We start from the raw sequence: 25,899 nt of genomic DNA, 5'->3' as shown, positions 1-25,899 counted from the left end.
TATTATTAATGTATTTTTAAAATGTGAACTTTTTGTATTATAAATGAGATGTACGTTTAAAACATCAAAACACATCTTAAATTAATGCACAATTTGGCATGACACCATACTTAATACTTTTAGAGGTGTCGTGAGTCAGCATTTATACGCAGAGCAGCAGAAGATTCAATTACTTCCAGATTGGCTAGAAAATAACAACCCTGAAGTCTGTGCGCAGTGAAGTATAGAAATATTTCAGTTTTGAGGTGGCTGATGATGGAATAGTAAAACAATATAACAAGACCTTGTTTTTCTCCATAGATATTGTGAAGCAAAGCACCACTAAGGCCCTGGACACACTGCCCGATGCGATCAATAGCGACACAATTTTTCAGTCGCATCGGGCAGTGTGTTATGCTTTGCGATGAGATTTTACAGGATCGAGTGATTTGATTTCAGTCAGCTCACAAAGTTTAACTCTTCGCGGTCCTATGTTGGATCAGGTCCGACATTACAATTATTCCTTTCCGGTCTGATCATCAAAGAGACGTCAAGCACAGGTCTCTAGTCGTTTTTTTCTTCGGAAAAAGCAGAGAAAACCTTACAATGCCCGAGTGAGACCGATAGGAGCCGAGAGAAGCCGAGAAAAAAAATTGACTGAATAAATGGACCGCTAAGGGTTAAACATGTTTATATTTTGCGATGCAATTCACTCACATCGGCTAGTGTGTTATACCCAATCACAAGTCTCAACGTCAGCAACCAATGAGTTCACCACATTCAGTCATATGACTGGAGACAGACGTGCAAGTATTTGGGCAGTTAAAAATAATTAGAAAAACCACAAATAAAGTGATTTCTATAATTTCTAATTGTTCTATTGAAAGATAAACATTAAAGTAGAGATTCATCTTTATAACAAAACAACAAATTATAAAGTGAAAAATAACATAACACACACACACACACATATGGTATTCCATTCGTTTGTATATAATGTCCATGCCAGTACCTTTTGAAAACAAGCCCTGACAGCCCCATAGCATTGTACTTTTTAACTATTAGACAAAATATTTACAGGATACTTAAAAACTGCTGCTATAACCACGATTCATTTAATATTAACAGCATTTCAATTAAATTATACCGAATCACGTTTTTATTTACAATGAAGGGAACTGTGTCGCCAAAGTGCTTATAATGAAAACATGTATTATGTTTTTCCTTCAATGTAAATAATTTGCATTGATGCAAACTGTGCTACATTCATGCTATCCCTGGAATTAAAAAAAAAAAAACTGTCAAAAGTTATTTGTTTCTGCATTTTCAACTAAGATGCAATGCACTGCTGCTGCTGCTGTCACTTTAAACAAGACAATTATTACAGGAATAGCTTTACATGATTTGCCTAAATCGTTAAAAATGGCTATCTACTGTACTGGTACAATACATTATTACATAAGTATTGGTACAAATCTGATTAGCTACTTATTTAAACAAAATATAATATGAACTCTTACCGTTGTGTCTGGTTCATTTATTTATCTACATCACGAAGACGTAACCCCCATGAATTTTATACTAGCATATTTCTCACTACGGACTGAGAATTAGCATAAAATAAAATTCACGGGGGTGAGAATTAGCCTAGGCGAAAATTCACAGGGGTGATAGTTAGCCGGGGGTGAGCATTAGGATGTGATACCTGTCGCGTAATTCGAGTGCTCTCATTGCTTAGTGATGATGTTAAAACATTGACAATTGTTACACATTACCAACTAACTAACTAGCTTTATAACTAACAACAAAGCTGTGTGCAGTGGCAGTGCAAAACCACCCCTGTGCAAACAACAGTATATCATTTTAGCAATACAACAAACGTTCAGTAAGGTTACAAATGGTTAAAACAAGTGAATAAATCTAATTCATGTGGCTGGAGCAAGGCGACAACGGACAACGGGTTTGAAGATTCACCAAGGGAGAATGAAATGCTTGAGGGAGAAGGGACAAGGGCCTCACATTGATCAGTACTTCTTACGAAGTCAGTCAAGTCAGTCAAATGAAATCCAGTGACAGGAAGCAAACCACAGTTTGCAGGATATCAGCACCCCTGTCATAAACGTGAGGAGGACTTCCATGGATACAACTAGTGATGAACCTAATGATCCTGTGAACCTGGCCAGACAAACCAGCGTGAGAGAGAAATGAACCTCAACGGGCACAAGCCTGGAGTTATGTGGCCAAGAGCTTGTAAGAAAATGTGTGGGACACAGTAAACACAGATCTCTGTTTTGCGTTGGAAAAGTTAAGTGGAACAGTTGAAAATAAGCTGGATATTTGGAGTTGAAAAAAGGAAGGAAAAAGTACAAACTATTCCTAGAAAGTCTAGACGGAAGCAGGAGATTGAACGCTTAGTTAGAGAAAAGAGGCAGCTGAGGACGCAATGGAGAAGAGCAGAACAAAGTCAGAAGGAGAGACTCAATCTCTTACAAAGGGTCATAAAAGATAAGCTTGCAACATTGCGCAGAGCTGAGCGCCTACGTAAACGCTACAAAAAGAAGGTGCGTGCAAGAACTAATTTTTATAAAGATCCATTCAAATTTGTAAAGAAGTTATTCACCAGAGAAAAAATGGCACACTAAAATCATCTAAGTTTGAGCTGGAGAGATATTTGGAGGAAACACTTATAGATTAAAAAAGGCAGGAGCCTATGCAATTCCTTCAGACATCCCACCTATCAGTCCACCAGTGGAAAGAAGTAGAGTAAGCTGTGAAAAAAGCAAGGGCGTCATCATCTCCCGGGCCTAATGGAGTATACAAGAGTGCTTCTGGAATCCTGTGGAAACTGATGAACGTGGCTTGGGAAAAACAGGCTGTACCAAGAGCATGGCACTGAGCAGGTGGAGTCTTTATACCAAAAGAAAAAGATTCTGCAAGCATCAGTCCATTTCGCACTATTTCCCTATTAAACATAGAAGGCAAGATTTTCTTCAGTATTATTGCTCAGAGATTGTCAACTTACCTATTAAAGAACTGCTTCATTGACACTTCAGTACAAAAAGCGGGCATTCCAGGTTTCCCAGGATGCTTAGAACACATCAGCGTGATCTGGCAATAAATTCAATTAGCTAAAAAGGAGAGGAAGGAGCTCCATGTGACACTCCTGGATTTGGCTAATGTATATGGTTTAGTGCCACATGAACTTCTTTGGGCAGCATTTGATTTTTTCAGTGTACCGATGACAATAACAAATTTAGTGAAAGCCTATTTTGGAGATTCGCAATTTCGTTTTTCAACGTCAGAATTCAGCACTACATGGCAATGCCTAGAAGTTGGAATAATGGCAGGATGCACCATTTCTCCACTGGTTTTTACCATGGTAATGGAAGTAATTATTAGGGCATCAAAATGGGTAGTGGGAGGAGAGCGCTTGGCTTCTGGAATGCGACTACCACCAATTCGAGCATACATGGATGACATGACAACCATGACTACAACAGTAGCCTGCACTAATCGGTTACTGGGCAAGTTAACCAATAATATCTAATGGTCACAAATGCAGTTCAAGCCCACTAAATCAAGGTGCATCTCTATAATTAAAGGTAAAGTAGTAGATAAAAGGTCCAACTGGAAATTACATTAGTAGAGTCATGCAAGAAATGCGTAAAGGAGGCAGCACCTGTGTTGAAAACTGGAAGAAAGTGGGCGGCAAAGAAAACCGTGGAAGATGCAAAGGCTGTCCTTCGAATCGGTGGTATCATGGGGCAAGTTCAGCATGGAAGAGGGGGTCTTGGTCTCCTACATGGCACAAGGCAACCCCAGCTCAATGGAGGAAGCTCGTAGTCAAAAAGGTGCAAAAGCAGGAGGAGAGGATGAGGTGTGTAAAGGCCATTTCCCAGGCCAAGCAGGGAGAATGAGGGCAGCAGTGTGGAGTAGTGGTTAGGGCTCTGGACTCTTGACCGGAGGGATGTGGGTTCAATCCCCAGTGGGGGACACTGCTGTTGTACCCTTGAGCAAGGTACTTTACCTAGATTGCTCCAGTAAAAACCCAACTGTATAAATGGGTAACTGTATGTAAAAATAATGTGATGTCTGTATAATGTGAAATAATGTATAATGTGATATCTTGTAACAATTGTAAGTCGCCCTGGATAAGGGCGTCTGCTAAGAAATAAATAATAATAATAATAATAATAATAATGAATGAGATGGGAGAGTGTGGAACAACGCAAGATCGGCTGGCAAGACCTATGGTCAATGGAACAGAGCAGGATCAGTTTCCTCATCAGGTCAACATATGATGTTCTCCCATCACCACAGAACCTAAACCTCTGGGTAGGCAAAGATCCCTCATGTCATTTGTGTTCATCATCTGCAACATTAAGGCACTTATTGACAGGATGTAAGGTGGGTCTTAGCCAAGGATGGTTTACATGGCGCCATGACCAGGTGCTGCAATGTTTGGCCTTAGCATTGGAAGACAAGCTTAACATGACCAATAAGTTGCCACCAGTTCCATCAAAACATTACACACAAAAGACAACATCCCTCCGTCCAGGAGAGCAAGCACCAAGAAAAGGTGTTAAAACCAAGCCTCGCCCAGGACAACTGGAAGCGGCTAGAGACTGGAAAATGCTGGCAGATGTTGGTCAACAGCTTATTTTTCCACCTGAGATTGCCACCACTAACCTTCGACCAGACAGTGTCTTGTGGTCTGGATCAGCACGCCTTGTTCATCTGATAGAGTTAACAGTGCCATGGGAGGATGCTGTGGATGAGGCGTGTGAGAGGAAGAAACTGCGGTATGCTCAACTAGCTGCTGAAGCGGAATAGCGAGGATGGAGAGTCCGGGTTTACTCAGTGGAGGTGGGTTGTCGAGGATTTGTGGCACACTGTACAACCCGGTTTCTCAGAGATGTCAGGTTCAGTAGCCAAGAGTTGCATCAAACAGTGAAGAACTTATCTGAATCAGCTGAAAGGAGCAGCAACTGGGTGTGGTTGAGACAGAAAGATTCTGGCTGGGGATCTCAAGCACAATAGAAAGAAACATTGATGTACAGGTAAGTAAGCTGGGTTGTGTTGAGTGGGGACGGAGGGGGTGATGCTGGGACGCCAGAATCACTGTCGAGACCTCTTGAGGTGTTGTGGGCTAGTCGACGAGCACAGAAGGTGCCCACTTGAAGACCCCAGTGATGTACCCTACTTATCTCAATCCAGACAGTTGACATGCTGACGCGCTGGGGAGCCCACATTGTGGTTGATCCCCAGAGCCAGCATTGCAGCCATTTTGTGTGTGCTGATGCGCTGGGGAGGCAAAATAACTGATCCCTGGAGCCAGCATTACACTTCAGCCATCAATACCAGGCAGAAGGATACCTACATCATCAGATGGAAAGAAACGCAAATGGATGGAGACGCAGATGGATCACATTAGTGTAAAGCTGTATCTTATTTGGTGCTTGTCTTGGTGAGAGCAGATTTCATTTCAGCATGACATTTTAACATCTACTCATGTAATGGAAATCATAACCACTAGTATAGAAAAGGGTAAATATTCTCATTACTACAAATATTGAATTATCTAGGTAGTCCCAAAACCAATGACCCAAAACCTTATCTGGAGTGCTGGGTACACTGTTGCCGTCCCTTTGTCATACAATCAAAATGTCCTATGTTTTTAGGAGGATTTAAACCAAACTTAATAAAGCATAATAAGATCATAAAGATTATAAAGATCAAAGCCAATGGAGTGATGTGTGTAAGTACTGTATATTTAGCACATACTATTCTTGTAAATCAATTTTGTTTATGAGTCAGAGGTCTTTGAAATCTATTACTTTTTTCTAAAATCTTATTTTTTTATAACTCCCTTACCCATTTAAGATTACTTAAATAGTGTTTATTATTATTATTATTATTATTATTATTATTATTATTATTATTATTATTATTATTATTATTATTATTATTTATTTCTTAGCAGATGCCCTTATCCAGGGCGACTTACAATTGTTACAAGATATCACATTATTTTTACATACAATTACATTATTTTTTACACATAATTTTTAAATACAATTACCCATTTATACAGTTGGGTTTTTACTGGAGCAATCTAGGTAAAGTACCTTGCTCAAGGGTACAGCAGCAGTGTCCTCCACCTGAGGGATCACCACATGAGGGATCCTTGCCTACCCAGAGGTTTAGCTTCTGTAGTGATGGGAGAACATCATATGTGGATCTGATGAGGAAACTGATCCTGCTCTGTTCCATTGTCCAGCCAGCCGATCGTCTTGCCAGCCGATCTTGCGTTGTTCCACACTCTCCCATCTCATCCATTCTCCCTGCTTGGCCTGGGAAATGGCCTATTGCTTTTTCTGTAAAGCCACAATGCTGGTTCAGTTGTAACGTAACTATTTTGTAGGTTATATCCCATGTCATAGTAATTGGTTCAAATCTCCTCTCTCTTTTTATACATATAATTTAAACACAGGGAATTTTTAACCAGGTATGTCAAATGAGAACAAATTAACTTTTTAGATAATTTTGAATGTTTCAAGCTTGCATTGACTGTGTTATTATTATTATTATTATTAGTAGTAGTATTATTAATAATAATAATAATAATAATAATAATAATAATAATAATAATAATAATAATAATAATAATTAAAAGAAAATAGCAAGGTTGGAAATGTACCCTCAACAACACTTTTTTTTTTAACAAATGCACAAAATCCTACCTATTTTAAAATCAGGTCTGCTTTAGATGAAGATTGTAGGTGATATATCTTAATTAGTATAGGCCTATTGCATCGTCTTTACAACCTCATTAAAATGTTAAGAAATAAAAAGACTATTATACATACAGCATAAAGTACCAGTGCACTTATGATACAAGCAGTACTAGCAGGTACCACTTGCTTTCACTTTATCAAATGAAATATTGACAACGATGCAGTAGCTTTTAACTTTGTTCAGTTGGTTAACAAACAAACAAAAATATTTCAAATAGTTTTTCAACCAGTAAGGCCCACACAATAAAAGCAACAAAGGCTACTTACAGTTCAGTAGTTACTGATGTGCACAAATCCAGGACAGATAAAGGAGAGTGGATAACAACCAATATAGTGCTAGTGTAACAACAAAAATGTCAGAAAACGTGTTCGACGGTTATACTGTATGTAATATTGTATAATAAAATCAATCTGTTACAGCGCTGACCAATGGTCAAATGAGAGTGACGGATAAATGAGAGTGACTGATAAATGAGAGTGATGGATTAATGAGAGACGGCTAAAGGAGTGCTGGCTGTATATTAATTTTCTAAGCATACAATATTTTCCAGAATCAGTAGGGTAGTCTATAGAACTAGATAGCTGAGGGAGTTTCTTGTTCTGCAATCGGGTGGGGCCCTTCTTAAACAGAATGCCTGTGTTTCTTTTGTTTTTTTTATTGATTGGGTTGCTTTGGGTGTGTCTTATGAGGGGAGCACACAGGTGGGGTTAGAATTTTTAGCAGACATCATTTAGGTGTGGCATAGACTGTATTAGACTGGTCGAACTCCCTGCAACATGACCTGCGAAGGAACCAGGCCAGCGCTCCTGTTATTTCTTCTGTGCCCTGTAATAAAAGTGCCTGAGGTGAGATGTGGCTGAACCAGCAAAGAATGCTTGTGACCTCCTTTTGTGTTGTAGAAATATGTCCCTCTAATTTCTCGATTTAAAACTCTAAACTGTCACATATAAGCAAATGCATGCATGTGCACCTGTCTTAAACTATATTCGACAGCAAGGATATTCATCCCCAGCGGGGAATAATATGAGGTAAGAAAAATGATTTTAAAACCTTGGCTAGCCTTCTTTAAACTGGTTCAGATACCAATTTCAGTTTATATACAACATATAAAATATGTCTTTACAATGAGAATTTCTTCTTCATTTATATGCCAGAGAAAATTGACAAACTGATTGAATATGTCACAAGATGGAAATAATATATTGCTGTATAATTTTCATTGCCCATCGTAATATTTTTAGAGCTTAAAGCTGATGCCCATAAAAATATTTTCTACATGCTAGACAGATCACAGGATACCCATGCGCCAGAGAGACCATATTTAAACCTGTCCTCACTTACATACACCTGCTGAAAATAATACATAAAACATGCACCGAGATCACAATCACTATTTATCAAATACATAAAGATATTTAATTATTACCAATTGTTACTAATTTCTAAGCTTAGACCATTCACAATATAACATGGGTAATTGTCACCTTGTAATACACAATAATAATAATACACAATTGTAATAACAATCCTAAGAAAAACTAATTGTATCCTATATGGCCATAGGTCACAAAGCACTTAGCACCAGTGGTTAGTGGTTAGTGGTTTCTTGTTAGTTCAATAAAAATAGCAGTTGCATTTTTTTTTTTTTTTTTTTAGCAAAGGTAGTTTTAAGGTAGCGTTTTACCGTACTGGGAATGCTGCAGCAGACAGTGTCAATTAGATTTCTCATGCTGCATGATAATCTTGGTACACATGCGTATTTAGCTAGAAATCACAAGTGTAATGTATGGTTGTCACGTACAAGCTGTTTTGCTGTTTTCCAAAAGTTTTGCATCACCCTATAAAATTAACAGACTTTGTCGAATGAAACCTTCTGAATAATATTAAGTTAACATGCTGAATTACATACCGCTTCGTAGTTTACCATAACGAAAAACTGACAAAAATTGAAATATGACGACTTCCGGTAGACTTTTGCGATATCATTTTGTAGTTTCTTTGATTACATGATGTTAAATAAAATATCTAAATTATGGTCATATAGTTATTTTGGCCATAGCTGTACACCAGTGCACTGGTTTATTAATGGAAATGTTAGTAACAGGTTCATTATGTGTGCTCAGTTCAGTGATCCTAATTGTATTTTATAGTGTTTAAAAGGCAATTATGCAATATGAGTAGGCACAAATAAAACACAGGGGCCACAGGGCCCCAGGCAATTTAGAACTCTGAATACATTTTGAATCAGATAATTGTGAGAAGTAACACCGATTTCATTTTATGCCCATTATCTCCCATGTATCTATCATACTAATGTTGGGGTTGGATGTGGTAAGAAATAACTCTTATATCAATAATTCATCTGGATGCAGACATATTCCTATGTCACAGTTGTATTACTGCAGCTTACACATTGTTCACATTGCTTACCAACTGCTCAACTAAATTCCTGGTATGTCAATAAAGCTTATTGAATACAAGACCCATAAATAACTATATACAAACAATTAGAAGGCAAACACTAACACACGACTGCAAAGCAATACTGCAAAGCAATGGAAAGGAAACACGGAAACAAATTATTTAAATAAACACAAACTAAACACAAAGAGTTATTTAATTAAACACAAACTGAAATCATTTCTTATCAGTAATTAATTATGTAGTGCTTAGACAACTGAAATATGCCAAAAAGTATTTACTTGTGCAGCCTCCTGTGTGTACTGTACTTTTTTCCTTTACACAACTAAAACATTCATAGACTCAAACAAGCTTTCTGCGATATTCTTAATTTAAAGCACTAAAAAGCATAGGGAAGCATGGTTAGGGTACAGACACTACTTGTTTGTCCATCATAAGTCGATGAAGACCATAACACATTGACATTAAGATGTCTCAGGAGTACGATGAGTGCACAGATGGCTGATGAGGCCAATCTGAGTCTGAAACACTTTGTGGCACACTGGACAGGATATGTAGGTAGGAGTGCTCCCAGAGGAAGTGTTGTTGGTTTTTCCCTTGCGCTGCTGTCTCTTCAACATGGCATTGCTGACCCTTTTGACTTCTGAGATGGTTACACCATCCCTTATGAGGTTACGCCAGGTGAGACTTTCCCAAGACTTCAGCTCTATCTTGAAGCTCTTGAGGGACGTCTTCAGGGTGTCCTTGAAGCCTTTCTTTTGCCCACCTTGCGATCGCTTCCCATCCTTCAGTTCACCAAAGAAGATTTGCTTTGGGAGGTGAATGTCAGGCATCCTGGTCACATGGCCAGCCCATCTGAGTTGTGCTTTCATAAGTAATGAGTGAATGCTCAGCATATCAGCATGTTTAAGGACTACTGTGTCAGGGATTTTGTCCTGCCACGGGATCCTCAGAAGCTTTCTCAGACAGTTCAGGTGGTAGTGGTTTAGTTTTCTGGCATGGCATTGGTACACTGTCCAGGTTTCACAGCCATGGGCGAGGGTTGGTAGAATGATTGTCTGGTAAACCATGAGTTTGGTTTCCAATTTGATGCCTCTCCTATCCCACACTGTATCACATAGATGGCCAAAGGTTGCACTTGCCTTGGCAATCCTGTTGTTGATTTCACCATCAATGTGAACAGCACGGGACAGGGTACTGCCAAGATAGGTGAAATTGTTCACCACAGACAGCTTCTGATCCTTCACAAGAATGGTTGGTTGCACATACGGCTTTCCAGAAGCAGGTTGGTACATAACTTCAGTCTTTTTTGTGCTGATAGTAAGGCCAAAGTTGTCACAGGCTGATGAGAAGTGGTCCATGCTAAGCTGCAGGTCAGCATGTGAGCCAACAGCTAGTGCACAATCGTCTGCAAACAGGAAGTCACGAACAGTGACTTCGGACACTTTTGTTTTTGCTTGCATCCTTCGCAGGTTGAACAGTCCTCCGTCAAATCGGTAAATGAGGCTAATCCCAGTATTGTCATTGCAGAATGCATCTTGCAGCATAGCAGAGAACATCATACTGAAGAGGGCTGGTGCTAAGACACAACCATGCTTAACTCCATTCATGACTGGGAACTGGTTGGACGACTCAAGATGATCCTGCACACTAGCCATCATTCCATCGTGGAATCGACGCACCATTGTGATGAATTTGTCTGGACACCCATACTTTGCCATGATCTTCCAGAGGTCCTCACGGCTGACCGTGTCAAAAGCCTTTGTCAGGTCAACAAAGGTCAAGTACAGGTCGGAGTTTTGCTCGACATTTTTCTTGGAGTTGGCGGACTGCAAACACCATGTCGGTGGTTCCGCGTTTTTTTCTGAAGCCACACTGACTCTCTGGCAGCAGATCTTGGTCTAGATGTTCTACCAGGCGATTCAGGAGAATTCTTGCAAGGATCTTGCCAGCAATTGACAGCAGCGAAATGCCCCTATAATTATCACATCCTTGACGATTGCCTTTCCTCTTGTAAAGGTGGATGATTGAGGTGTCCTTAAACTCCTGAGGGACAGCTTCATGTGTCCACATTGACTGGAAGAGTTTGGTGAGCTTATCAACCAGACTTGGCCCTCCAGCCTTGTAGATTTCTGCTGGTATGGCGTCAAGTCCCGGAGCTTTTCTGGTTGCAAGAAGACTGATGGCTTTTTTGGTTTCTTCCTGGGTGGGTAGATTGGCAAGAGATGTGCTAATCTCTATTTGAGGCAGCCTGCTGATAGCTGCGTCATTTATGAATAACGGTTGATTAAGAATATTGTTGAAGTGTTCGGCCCATCTTGCAAGGATTTTGTCTTTTTCTGTGATCAGTGTAGTTCCATCTACACTCAGAAGAGGTGAAGTTCCTGAGGCTTGAGGACCATAGACTGACTTGAGTGCATCGTATAATTTCTTTGTGTTGTTGCTGTCAGCATATGACTGAATCTCCTCTGCTTTTTGACTTAGCCATGCATCTTGCATGGCTCTGAGCTTGAACTGGACCGCTCTGCGGATGTTTAGGAAAGCAGTTTTCTTAGACACTGAGCTGCTGTCCTTCAGGTAGGCTCTGTGAATGCGGTGTTTCTCATATAGGAGTGCCTGGATCTCATCGTCGTTTTCGTTGAACCAGTCTTGGTGTTTGGTGTGGTAGCACCAAGTGTTTCAAGTGCTGTAGAGTGCATCAGATTTCTCATAGAAGTCCAGTCTTCCACTACATTTTCAGATTTGAGGCTTAGGGCTTCCAAGCGACTATGAAGAATTTCAGCAAAGTGCTGCCGAACGCTCTCCTGTTTTAGTCCGGAGATATTGAGTCTCTTGGAGGGTTTTTTGCCTTGTGGACGCCTGGGAGGTTTGATCTGAATGTTGAGTTTGGAGATAAGTCGGTGATCTGTCCAACATTCTGCACCACACATGGCCTTCGTCACTTTGACATCTTGCCTGTCCCTCCTCCTGACAATGACATAATCAATCAAGTGCCAGTGTTTGGACCTTGGGTGCATCCATGACATTTTCTTGCGGTTTGGTAGTTGGAAGATTGTGTTTGTAATAAGTAGGTCGTGCTCAGCACATGTCCTTAGTAGAAAAAGGCCATTGCTGTTGCTTTTACCTACGCCATGTACACCTATGACGCTGTTCCATGACTTGTGTTCGGTACCAACTTTGGCGTTAAAGTCGCCAAGAATGATGAGTTTCTTTTTGCTAGGAACAGCAGCCATTTTGGATTCCAAATTGGCATAGAATTTATCTTTAACCTCATCAGGGTTAGTCATGGTCAGAGCATAGGCACTGATGATAGTTGCATGATTTTTGCCTGGTAGGAGGAGCTTCAAGGTCATCAGTCATTTATACCTTTAGGTAAACTTGACAGTTGGTTGACCAGGTGAGATTTTACAGCAAATCCAACACCAGCGTCTCGCCTCTCCTCTTTTCCATGCCCGCGCCAAAAGAAGGTGTAACCTGCTCCAACTTATGCAATCTAACCCAATTCAGCCAGACGGGTCTCGCTCAGGGCAGCAATGTCAACATTGTATCTGGCAAGTTCCCTGCCCACAAGGGCAGTGCGTCTCTCTGGTCTGTTTGGTCCAGCAGTGTCCATCAGTGTGCGCACATTCCAAGCGCCTAAAGTGAGTGGTGTCACTTTGGTTTTCTTTATTTTCTTTGTTTGACCGCGGTAGTGGGATCCCCACCAGTTGCGGTAGGCTAGCCAGGGTAATGTGAAGCAGACAATGTTTAGGGCACCTTTTCTAGCCCCTTCCTCATACTAAGGAGGTGAGCAGTGCGATCCTAAATAGGGCTGGTCAGACGCAAGGGCGTAGGTTTGGTTTGAACATTGGTGGGGACACAATTTTTTAGGGGGGCGGAGTCACGGTCGCTAGGGGGGTTCGGGGGCATGCCCCCCCGGGAAGAAATTTTTTAGGAGACAGCTGTTAAATGGTAACTTCTGGTGGCTTGAAATGAATGCTGGACATAAATCGAGGACAATCTGATTGACATGAAGTTGGCTGGTATACACTTAAAACACTATGATAAAGTGTCCCTCCTAGAAGCTGGTTTGACATCCCTGCTATAGAATTACTAATAACCTGAATTATAACCCTATCCCAGCCTTAGTGTAAGCTACCAATACCCCTGGCGCTACAAGCATGAGCACATGCACACTCACGTGCTCTGCCTGCCTCTCCTGTGTCTGTGCTGCTGCTCGTACCTGGGTGCATTGCTTCATTCACCTGATAAAATAATAAATTGATGTATGTCATATAGAGAGAAAATATATGGCTATGCTAACTTTATTTGCTGAGTATTACTATACAGCATAAGCCTACTATCATATCACAATGTGCCTCAAACAATAATATATCTCAAAACTGAGTCTAACACTTTCACTGTTATAATCACTTATAACAAAGTCATTACAGACCTCACCTGCGACCCTGTTGCTCCACCTGCCTCTGTACTGCTTTTACCAGGCTGCACTGCTTCACTCGCCTGATAAAATGATAAATTGATGCATGCTGTTTACCAGAGGTTTCCTCCCAACAGGGTTTTTCCTCTCCACTGAGCAGTGAGATAAGTCTTTAATTCCCCCATCAAATATATATATGCAATCAAGACTTTTTGGTTTTTTTATTTTTAATTACTTATTTAATTACTTTTTGAATATTTCTATAATTGTTCTTTCGCATTGAAAGTGTAGATGATGTTGTGTAGATCAGTGAAACAAACTCCTACTTTAATGCATTTGGAATTGTTAGGCAGTAGAATGTGGAAAATGTTCAAGGGTGTGAAGACTTTTTCAAGGCACTGTGTGTGTGTGTGTGTGTGTGTATATATATATATATATATATATATATATATATATATATATATTTAGCTCAATGAGCCAGCTGCCCTAAACCTGTATTAAGAGATCACTCAAGGGACAGTCTAATAGTGGCTTCTTAACACAGACGGTCTCTTAAAAGAGGGCCCATAACTTTTCTATTTGTCTCTGACATGCTTTCCTGTAATTATGTCTGTCTGTAAAACCCAGAAAATGTAATATGAACAAAATGAAGTATGTCATTTAATAACATTCATTTAGATAATGCATTTACAAAACAAATTATTTTGTGAAAGTAATGAATGCTTGCCTTTCTCAGGTCACACAAAATATTTTAAATTCTTTGTAAATTCTGCCTTACAGGTACGTGTTGATTCATTGCATCCTGAAACCGACACCAGCATAAGCATAAGATTTATTTCGATTACTGCGCACATTGTTTTCATACTCTTGTAAGTATGACTTGAATTTTTCAGTGTTTATTTTCCTTTTAACGGTTTGCCTTTTAGTCTTAAGCCACTACATCCTAATTATGAGAGCATTCTGTTAAATTAGCGGGAAAGAACAACATAACATGAAACAGACACATTGGAAGCTGCCTAGTTCCCAGGCAAGTGCAAGAACGAAATGCAAGTTAAAGTAGCATCTGGGGGAAGTGATTAATGTCATTCCTTGAGTTCGATTAATGAAAAGGTGAAACAGAATCAGCAAGTCAATCAGGACATCAAGGTCAAAAGAAGTGACTTTGTTTAGTAATTAACAGTTTAATTAATATATTGAATCGACTCAAAACACGGCCACGTGAACAAAAATAAAAACCTAAAACTTCAAGCCCTAGTTCTTTCTGTTTCAAAATGCTGTATCTGTGTCTTTCTAGTGCCAAATTTTTCAGCAGTTTTTCTGGCACTTACTGTCTGTACAAGTTTAATAACTTTAATTCTGTCATCTAGGGAGGACCTTTTGTTTCTCCACATTTTCTCACTTCCAACACAAGACAGCGCTGTTGTTTCATTGATTACAGATAAAAGACAGCTAAAATGGTTATCGTATTCCTTTGAATTTAGACTTACCATTTAAAACCATATTTTTCTTATAACAATAGTCCGTTTAGTTTTGTTACTCAGTTGTAAAACATGTTTTTTTTTTTTTGTAGCAACACACTTCAGGAAAACACTTCAGCCAAACTAGCTAGTAAACACCCAATTTCATACATTTATATTCTCATTTTCCATAGTACTGAGAGACAAATCCCAAAACCTCAGAGAAGCAATTGATTGTTCTGAGTGAATACATTTATTTTCAGCTACAGTTCTCCAATCTGCCTTTGGGAAGCTGAAAACCTCATAATGATCTGTGCAACGTGGTGAACCTACCTCAGCTGTCAGCTAAAATTTCGAAACACATCATTAAAGCAACCCAGCTGCTGTGGCTTCCTATCACACCGTTGAGAATTACAGTCATTCTGTACAGGGATGTTTAATATTAGCTTTAATAGTCTTGGATTTGGTTGCTTCACTTTGCTGGTGAAAATAATTACTTTTTTGTTGTATTTTCATTCAGTTGAACTATAATTAGTTCTACATCAGAATCTTACCTGATACAACTATCACTAATATTACAGTGAGTTAATGAGGCCACTGATTTAATAAATCTATCTAATACGGTTGTTTTAATATTATGTATACATTTATACTATTGTTGACATTAAATTTTGGTACATTTTGAAATGAGATCTAATGATTAATTTTGCAAGATGTGCACCTGCATATAAACAACTATGATGTTAAAGTTTTAGTCTCTGTGTTTCTGGTGCTGAGAAAGGTTTGTATTCTAATTATTCATTATTCTCCTTCTCCTTAATGCGTTTCTAGCTTCTAATAATATTAACCCTTTGCAGAATGTAATTGCATGTTGGTTGAGGTTTTGTTGTTCTTAACATCTTTCACTTGATTAGGTGATTAGGATATAGTTGTACACATGAACTGTTAATTATTTTCAATACTGCAGAATGGTTAAATCTAACATTACTAAAACACCTTTCTAGTTGTTTGGATGAAGGTATCAGCAGGTCACAAACAGTAATTTCTTATTAGCATTAAAATAGCTCACGTTTGTCATAGTTTTTATTTGTATTGTCCCCTTTCACTTTTATAATGTTCGCAGTCTTAAGTCTGTGTTAAGGTGTTTTCACCTGAGTTCAGGAGCTGCTCTCAAAGATAATGTCTTTGCTGCCCTTCAGTTCTAGTTGACTGCCATAGATATATGGATAAAGCCAAAGTGTCTTTATAGAAGTTAAGAGCCAGAGCCATCTAGTAATCTGCAGTCCATAGTAGACAACTTTAGAACCAAAAAACAGCTTGTAGTCAAAGCACATGGACACAGACTTACCAAATTAGAAATAATAAGAAGAAGAAGAAGAAGAAGAAGAAGAAGAAGAAGAAGAAGAAGAAGAAGAAGAAGAAGAAGAAGAAGAAATAATAAATAATAAACACTATTTAAGTAATCTTAAATGGGTAAGGGAGTTATAAAAAAATATGATTTTATTTGGAAGCTACCTACTCTTTAAAAAATAAAATTAATAGATGAAGATGAATTTCCTTCTAATTTTCAAACAGAAATATGTTACATTTTATTCCTGTTAAAAGGTCTAGTAGATTGATTCAACAGATGCACTGCAGGGCTGTTTGGTTCAGTGGATGCAATTCCTTTTCTTTTAGAAAGCCATTTCACCATCAAATAATTTACAGTCTAATGTCACAAAGCTAATAGAATACATTAATTTAACATGACTTCGTATTTATAGCAAACCATTTCATATATGCACCAAATCAGGCCCTCCAGATTGCCATACAATTTGGTTTGACTGCATTATTGTTATGATTTCTTTCCTGGGCTTAAAACTGAAGGAAAAACCTTGGCAGGCTTTCCAGGCTTCAAGAAAAAAAAAGGAAATTAGCTGTTTGTGTGTGCTTGAAAAACTAATGGTATGGAATGTCATATAATACCTTAAAAGGGTTTTAATACTTCAAATGTATTGTTTATATAATTAGTCTTTGTGCTTGAAAAGCCAATGATGTGGAATTATATACTGTAGAAATAGCTTGGAAAAGTTGTAATACTTAAAATAGTTTATATAACTACATTATCTCAATCCAAATGTAATAAGAATAACTTATTGAAATTGTATAGTTTGATTTAACAAATGGTACGCTACCAATTTACTAACATTAAGTTAGTCTCAGTGACCTGGTATCACTTTTACAGTTTTACTGTTTTTTATGCTAGATAAAACGTTTCATATTGAGCTAATGGAATATAGATTGCAGTTTGACAGTTTTTAGGTCAGCTCTGAGATTTTACCTGAAGTTAGGAATCATCACGTGGAAAATGTGCAGTAAAACAGAGAATACACAATGATGTTCAAACTTTGGCGCTGTGCACAGCTGGCAATTTCTCCCATTCTTTCAAACAATTTTTTTTTTAAGGGGCACTGCTTATGTCATTTCATCCCTGTCGCACTTGGCAGTCTGAGATAACAGTTTATGCTGTAGTATGTTGATCACAAGAGTAAAGGTCACAGAGTTCTGGCTTATCTTCCATGTGCCATCCTCCCAACAGTATCAGGATTGTAGGTTTCCATCAATGTTTAATGTATTGAGTTTAACACTATCATATCTGCCATAAGTTAATTTTCTACAGTATATGACAGACGTGGCTTTTTGCAGATGAATTGCGGCTCCCGGTGAAATGCTGGACGACGCACACTTTGCAGTTGAAATTAACTGAAGAAATAATAATAAGCAAAAACGAAGAAAGTAAAAATAAACACAAGTTTATTATTTGTGTTCTCTGTATTCGTTTGTGTTAATTATTCTTTCTTCTCTCCCATTCTCTCTTGTTCTCTTTCTCCTGTACCTATGAACCTGCATGTTCATTGCAAGGATATTTCGTCACTTGCTGACTTTCGACACCGCTCGCTGGTGCATGCTTATTTCGATCACCGAGTGAAAGCCGGATGTGCAGTTGAAAGTAAATTTCATGATTTTTAATTAAGTGCTCGTTCGTTTTGTGGAGACAATGGCATTGAGCAAACCATCCACGAGTAACAAACAAACATATGAGGCTTTAAACCATAGTGCTTTCACTTAAAACGGTGGTAAACCTGTAATTCGTCTTTAACAAATCGCTTACACACTGTAGTCTGCACAAGGTGAGCAACCTCAAACGTCATTATCAAATAAATCACAACACATTTTCATCTGAATATCCTCCTGGATCAGACTTGAGGAGAAACAAGCTGGCCTCTTTAAAAGCATGCCTCAGCAGTCAGCAGATACTCCTTTCGGCGTTCAGTAAAGAAGCAGATGTAACGACTCGAGCGAGTTTTGTATGGCATGGAATATCACTCGTGCTAAACATCCTTATTCAGAATTCATCTTTTTATACAATTTGAGTGTTGCTATACTAGAGAATGCATATTTAAATGTTATATTGTAGGTATGAAATGAATATCATATTTACATATCTTACATCTCTGTCATGCAGGTACTGTAGTCCCTTTCAAAATAAATACAGTGTATTTGTCATCCACAAAGTTCTCAAAAGTATTTAATACCGTTTTGTTTTTTAAACAGCTCATTCAGATCTTCAAGGAAAGAGCTTGTCAAAAAGAATCCTTACAAAAATGTGTCTTTTTATGTGTCTTTTTTATTTTGCTTCATAATAACTGAATATATTTTATTCAAAGTGTGTAATCAATATAGTATAAACATAAATAATGGAAAACACCAGTGTGCTACATTTAGATCACACTACAGTACAATAAAAATTACACAGAAACTGTAGGCTCTGCAGTGTTCTATCCCTTGTTCTTGTGTATTTTGCTGCCATCAAGAGATAGCCTCAGAACTACTGTACTGCACAACAATGCTAGTATTTAAAATGACCTGCACACAAACATTTCGTGTTTTACAGTACGTGTCTTGCGGCTCTCAACCATATGGAAATTTTGGCTCGTAGGGTCAGGAAGTTTGGCCACCTCTGGTATATGATTTCCTGGACTATTCCAATGACTCAAGATATCAATCAATTACAATTCTGTTTTTTTTTTTTTTTTTTTTATCAGCATTTGATAAATAAATTAATAAAACTAAATAAATATATACCTTGTAAAGCTTACAATTCCACATGATGTCAGCCAACTGTACTAAGAACTAATAGAAGCGTATTGATATTCCTAAAGCAGTGAAAGTGAGTGGCTGGTGCAGGGAGGCGTTGCAAAATTGTAAAGCATTTATGATTTGAATGCTCATTAATTCACCACCATGATTAACCATTTAATTGGAACTTGTTGCATTGTTGTATATGCAAGCAAGAGTGTGTGTAACAGGGGAGATCTGTGCTGACTGTCTGGAGCATGCATGTTTCTGCATGAAGAGGGCAGCAGCCTTGTAAGACACAGAAAGGTGGGGAAGAGTGTGTGTTGGCTTTCCCTCTCTCTGAGTGCTGAGAGGCAGGCCTTGGGGGATTGCTCGGCCCATAAGTACTGCGCTTGGTTATGCATTTGGGTGGCCATGATTGGGAATACCCAGACGCTGGCTGAGAAGGCCAGTGTAAACAAACACTAGGCAAGAACGCCAGTGGTTGGAGCGAGATAACAAACCAGGCAAGCACGTCTGAGGAAGACAGCCTGTTTAGAGAAAGAAAATAATAAATAAAATAAATTGTTACGTACTCGAGGGAACGTGTGTGACGAGAAGGGGAACCTTGGCCACCCCAGTGTATAGTGCATAACACAGCATAGGACGGAGACCCAAGCTGACTGGCTTAGCGGCAGTGGGAGCACTGCATAAGCAGCACCTTTATTTTGTAGTTTTATTACTGTGTTTTATTTTCCCTTTTCATTTCGCTTTTTGTTTTCATTATTATTTTGAGCACCTGCGAGTGTGCCAGCATCAACCTGACTGTACACCTGTGTTGGTAACTCTGTGGTCCTGATTATTCAGGCCACGGATAACAGCGCCCTCTGCAGGTCAAAATAAATCAGTGCTCCGGAGTGGCGTTTCAACTACAGTTCTGTCTCCTGTGTGTCAGTGAATTGCCCACCATCCTCCTTCCACAGTGTGCAATAATTTACATAGGCAGTGTAGTTTATTTTCTTTTTTTCTTTACAAAAGTATTACTATATATCTATACATTATTGTAAAGATTCATGTAATCTAATTAACAGTTCCTGAAATAAACCTGGATTTTGTTTACAACTTCAAACTGTGTGGCTTCCAAAGTGTATTCCTTTTGAGGAAAAAAAAATATCCATTTTACTCAAAGATATCCTCTCATAAACTCTTTACACCACATATCACTTAAGTAACTAAACATAATGATGAACTAGATATTGAAGTTTATCTGAACAAAAACAAAGCATGCCCAGTGACATAATTAAAGGGGGAAGTCATATCAGATGGAAAGGAAGTGAAACCTTTATGTAAAAAAGATCTGTAGTATAAATAACCCAGAAAATAAAATGTAACACTCACCCAATATGCTTATGGCAGATGACCAATCCAACTTGGTTATATGCAGTCTGCATCCTTTTGTTCGAAATTAAGGTACAGTGTGTATACTACCAGTATTTACATTGTACACTTCACAAACTCCATTTTTATAGTCACAGCTCTGAACTAATGAATTATCCACTGAAGCCCAAACTCAAATCAAACACTGTACAGATAAAATACTGATTTATGAAATGACAAAAGGCCCAGTTAATGAATAATTTTGTATAATCAGGGTGCTGGTAATTGAAGTTCTACTGTTTATCTCTTTTGTTTTGAGCCTATGACAGACCGCAGTCTTTTAATGTATGTAGTGGTAACCTTCATCAATGACACAGAAACCAAAATACCCACTTTTGCGTCCTTAAAGCTCATTGAACTTGCAAAATAATTCCAGCAAATCTTACCTAATATGAATTGTGTCTTAGCAAATAACAGTTCAAAAAGAAAAAACTAAGAACAAGAAAAATCCAGATAAAGGTTGAATTTTACTGTTAAAAGATCCAATCGGTATCGCCCCTCTATACTGCGAATTCTGATATATCGCGGTCCTGGAGTTGGCTCCCCATTTTTACTGTCTAACTGCATGTGCCTTAGCTGCAACATACATAGGCACTTAGAATTACTGTTCGTTTTATTTCGTACTACACGTCACAAACAACAATATACAAAACAATTAAAAACAAAGCATTAATATCGTACTGTTATTATATACACACGTATTGCACAATAACACAAAGCAAATTAAATATCTACTTGCTGAAGTGTTTTATATTTTAGCCAATGAGGTGTTCACGTGTGGCAGCAATGCACTAGCAAAAGTCACACAAGGTTGCGTCCGAGCTGAGTCTTTTGCGCCTGTGACTCGAGTCAGAGTCCGAGTCACGAAAAATGCGACTCGAGTCCGAGTCCTGGACTTGAGTCCTACAAGTCTATATATATATATAATCCACAACTACCATGGATAAAAAGCTTGTAGTGTCATCGTACATAGTGAATCAGAAAATTGCTTAAGAAAAAAAATCGCACATGATTGCTGAGGAGTTGATAATGCCGTGTGCCATTGAAATTGTAAAGGAAATGTTTGGAGAGCAGAAGGCCATTGAACTGGCAAAAATACAGATGTCAAATGACAGATCACTTTTATGTCAGATGACATGAGTGTGTGCTTGGCGAAGATAACTCCTTGACAGAACTGTTGCTCAGCACCAGCAATCTCAGATCATAAAGGATTCCAGCAATAAGTTTCACATTGAGTAAATAAAACAAAACAAAATATTATATAATAAGAAATAAGACATTGCATAGCAGTCTGATCCATTCTTGGTTTTAGTAGTATATGCTTAGTAAGACAAACCTATGTTCACACTGGGGCTAATCAAGTGCACTGTAAAATGGGTGAAACTGCTATGCAATAGCAATAGGAGTCTTATTTCCATCCCTGATATATTTTATACATATGTGTGTGTGTGTGTGTGTGTGTGTGTGTGTGAAGGTAGTCTCTACGGCAATGCAAAAGTACAGAAATATTTGAGGCAAACGTTCCGTTTTAATGGCTTACCAAAAAAGTTTCCATAGGGACATTAATAGTCGCACTCTCAACATTTTTCTTCTTCAAATTGATTCAATACGTAACCCCTGCTGATTTATATTCATCAAAAAAATCTTTATTTGTTAAAAACATGGTGTTAAAATAAATAAACAATGCATTTCAATACCTAACATGTCTTCATCAGGCTCACATAATGTATTTTTGTGCACTCTCTAATGAGTACTGTTGTGGATTAATAGCTGAAATAGTCTATCCTGTTTTAATAAATGCAACCACCAAGCTCCCCTATACTTAATTTGTAAACAAAAAGGTACCGGATGTTATAATTAAGGAAGAGGGATAACATTTTTATTCATGGTCCTACAGTAATGTACTGACCTTGATTTACAGCAGCTCCCATATACACTTCAGGTTCACATTTGCTTGTGGATCAGAGTTTCATGTCTTATTTTGTGAGTCAGTAGCTGCATGCTGACCTTTGCCAGCCATATTTTAACATAATCTTCAGGTTTGAACAATACCACAGTGGCGGGCTGATTAATCTGATGCACAGGAGCGACGGCACTGACTACTTCCAGCAGATCTCAGATCATAAAGGATTCATTGGTACGGCCTTTAGTTAAAGTAGAAAGTTGCGAGAGGTTATGTCACAAACAGGATTTTCACTGCTGAAGTTTCGTGAGTATAAGGTACAGCTTTTGGACATGTTTCCATGCAAAAAACAAACAAAAAGAAACTGGGTTTTGATTTTTAGCATGAGACGGCAATTTACCCACCCTTTAAAGCCGTACAACGTTTTAGACGCCTACTTCCTGTAGCATGAGAAATGTGAGAGCTACATCACGTAAGTCCTGACAGTGGAGAGATAATTTAGAGTTTCTAAACTGTTTGGAAATCCAACCACTGTTGTTGGTTGTTAAGAGTGCTAGTGTTTCGCCATTTCACCATTTGGGCAGTAAAAACTAGTAATGTCACATCCTATATAAGTACACTTTCATCATTCTATATGCCCCACTTATCTGGCTATCCCCATTACCGACAATACTGATAACTGTTGTAATGAATGAAGAATGACTGCTAATGAGGCATCACATGCATTGAATTGGCTGCTGTTCTCAACACAATGAACAGGGTTACAACCATGACAAGCTTTTGCATAACTTCTCATACAAAAGTAGCTACCATGTAAACACCTTTTGGGGGGGCTTTCTATTCAGAGATAACAATCAGATAAAAAAAAGAGATATAATTTCTGTGTGGTATTGCTATTAATAGTGAATATTTTTGCTTTGCAGGTGAAAAAGAGTAAAACACTTACCAGTATCTAACAGATTAGGTGCATGCCCTGTATCCATGGAAGATAACGTTTGTGATCTGGAAAAGTAGGCACTGGACTCAGACATTTGGCCTTTCTGAAACGGATCCGTACTTGTCCAATGAAGCTGTCCTGATGAGCTTAAGTTGCCATCCTTTGAGCCAGAGCTATACATCACATTATCTATCGTCTCAGATGTACCAGACTCCATTGTCTTTAGTGGTAAGTCGTGTGTCCCAGAAAATTGTGTAAACGTATCCAGGAAAGATTGTTCAAGGAAAGGTAGTACAGTTTGTGATAATTGGACTCTTGGTTCTGAAGAAAAAACATTCTCTTTTGCCAGATCTAAACCCAATGGAAATGCATTTGCTAAATCTGTTGACAATAAGTATACATCTGTAACAGTGGGATGAACTTCATTTGACATATGCACATCTATATCAATAGGCATGCTGAGGACTGATTTTATAAATGTTGAAAAATAAGCTTCCGGCTGGGGCATTTTTCCTGTAATGCTTATCCTATGACTTGTTATGCCTGAGTATAATAATTGTGATGAAATGTATTCTGATTGTGAGATCTCTGCATTTAAAGAGAACTGATCAGAGAATGGACTGATTTTAAAATACGTTGTTATCCAGTCTGTGGTAGACATAAACATGCCACTAATCTTAAAAGTTTCATTTGCAGAAGATTCAAGTAGGGGTCTTTTTGAAAAATGATCTTCAGATATAGTCGAAGCTGAACATATTTCACAAGATGTTAGTGGAGTACCAAAGGGTTGCTTTCGGCTTGTTTTGAAGTCTTCTCTATGTGTGCCATCACCATCAAGGCTTTTGGAAATACTATCCAGGATATGTGTTAACCAGGGGGGTTCAGTTCTGGCAATGTGCACTGGAGAGAAGCTAAAACCATCTAATTCTCTTGTAGTAACAAGCATTGATGGAGAAATAGGAATATGTGAGGGTTCAATAAGGTCTCTAGTTTCTTCTGGTAAACCTGAGAAAGCTAATAAATGTTCCCTATCTTCCGCTGGAGGCAAAGTCGTGGGAGTTGATGTTAGGCTGGCAGGAGAAAGAGTCATTGGGAATCCATGGGACAGCACTTCATTGCTATTTACTTCAGTCTTGGTGTCTGGTATACTGCTAATTAATGAAATTGAGTCTGTGACAGGCAAAGTAACTGTCTGGTGGTTCTGTAATAGTGCTGTTCCTGTGGGGACATAAACAGAGTGTTTTTAAAGATTTGTGGATTAAAGTGGCTTCATGTCTACTGTCTAGCAAATCAAGCAGTACAGGGTGAGAGTGTATTCGCACGATGAATAGATTATTTTTACAAGTGAGATTCAGCTGGTGAAGAATTTGTAATGAAAATGTAACTTTATAGTAAGATGACACATACTGGTATTTCTAGTAATGTGAATTAAATATGAATATATCTGACACTGAGCTAAATCCAGAGCAAATTGAATTGTCTCTCACCATATCAAAAGAAGGCCTTTTGCAGTGGACAAATACACATCTGTAAATCATATTCTTCATAAAACTGTAAGCACAATTTTAGTGACCTCAAGAGCAAAGGAAATGCAAAGCGTCTATTATTAGAGTTATGGATGAAACAAATGGTGTTGTTCAGATCCATTTGCAGATTGCATTTCTGAAATCAAACCTCCCCATGAATCAATGTGAATAGTATGCATTACTAAGATTCTCAGCACCTCAATAAATATCTAATGGAATCGTCCACAATGTGTTTATCTCTGTCAATTAGGAATATTACTTCTTTAAAGAAGCCTCAGAATAACACAGATAAGATGATTAGTTATTGAAAATCCAATAATAATTAAAATCACAACCACTGCCTAAATGGGTTCCAAATAACTGATACCTGCTTTTGATTAATGTTTTTTTAAAATTTTTTTATTATTATTATTTCACACTCTATCATCGTTAGTGGCATCTAACATACTGCATGAAAGTTACCTTTAAGTATACGTTTGAAATATAACATAAAGCACTCAATTTATTATTACGGCTCAGTTGGTGGGCTACAATTCAGCCTTCATGGCACCCTTATTGGCACCGCATTTAGCTGAAATCTATCAGTGGCTTTTCTTGCTGGGCAGCTAATATTTTTAATGTCCAGAGCTCATGGTGTGGGTGGGCGTGTTTTGTTTACGGCTATTACATCACTTAATAATGAACTTCTTCTGAAAATGTTCCTTTTGAGTCTAATAATGTATTTATATTCACATTTAACAGTATAATATTTTGTTTCACATAGGTGGACCCTTTCTGAGCTGTCTCTTCATATTAATACAGAGGTTTTAACAACTGTAGATATCACACTGAATGCTGTAACAGTCTTCTAAAAATGCAGGAGGACAAACGTGAACCCTGTTTCAAAGGGAGCTGACTAATAGTATTATATCTATTCATGTGAA

General features: G+C 38.3%; 1 protein-coding gene across 1 annotated transcript in view; it reads right to left on the bottom strand.

The window, feature by feature from the left end:
- The window catches only part of eys (eyes shut homolog), a 458,209-nt gene that overhangs the window by 171,540 nt on the left and 260,770 nt on the right, over nt 1–25,899 (bottom strand). Inside the window, exon 38 of the mRNA XM_034921306.2 lies at nt 23,460–24,668. Coding sequence (XP_034777197.2) covers nt 23,460–24,668 — 1,209 coding nt within the window. The remainder of the gene's footprint in view (nt 1–23,459; nt 24,669–25,899) is intronic.

The sequence above is a fragment of the Acipenser ruthenus genome, chromosome 5 (assembly GCF_902713425.1).
Source record: "Acipenser ruthenus chromosome 5, fAciRut3.2 maternal haplotype, whole genome shotgun sequence".
In the NCBI taxonomy this organism is placed as follows: Eukaryota; Metazoa; Chordata; class Actinopteri; order Acipenseriformes; family Acipenseridae; genus Acipenser; species Acipenser ruthenus.
Note: the sequence above shows the minus strand (reverse complement) of the source record. Positions and strands in the feature narration are given on the sequence as shown.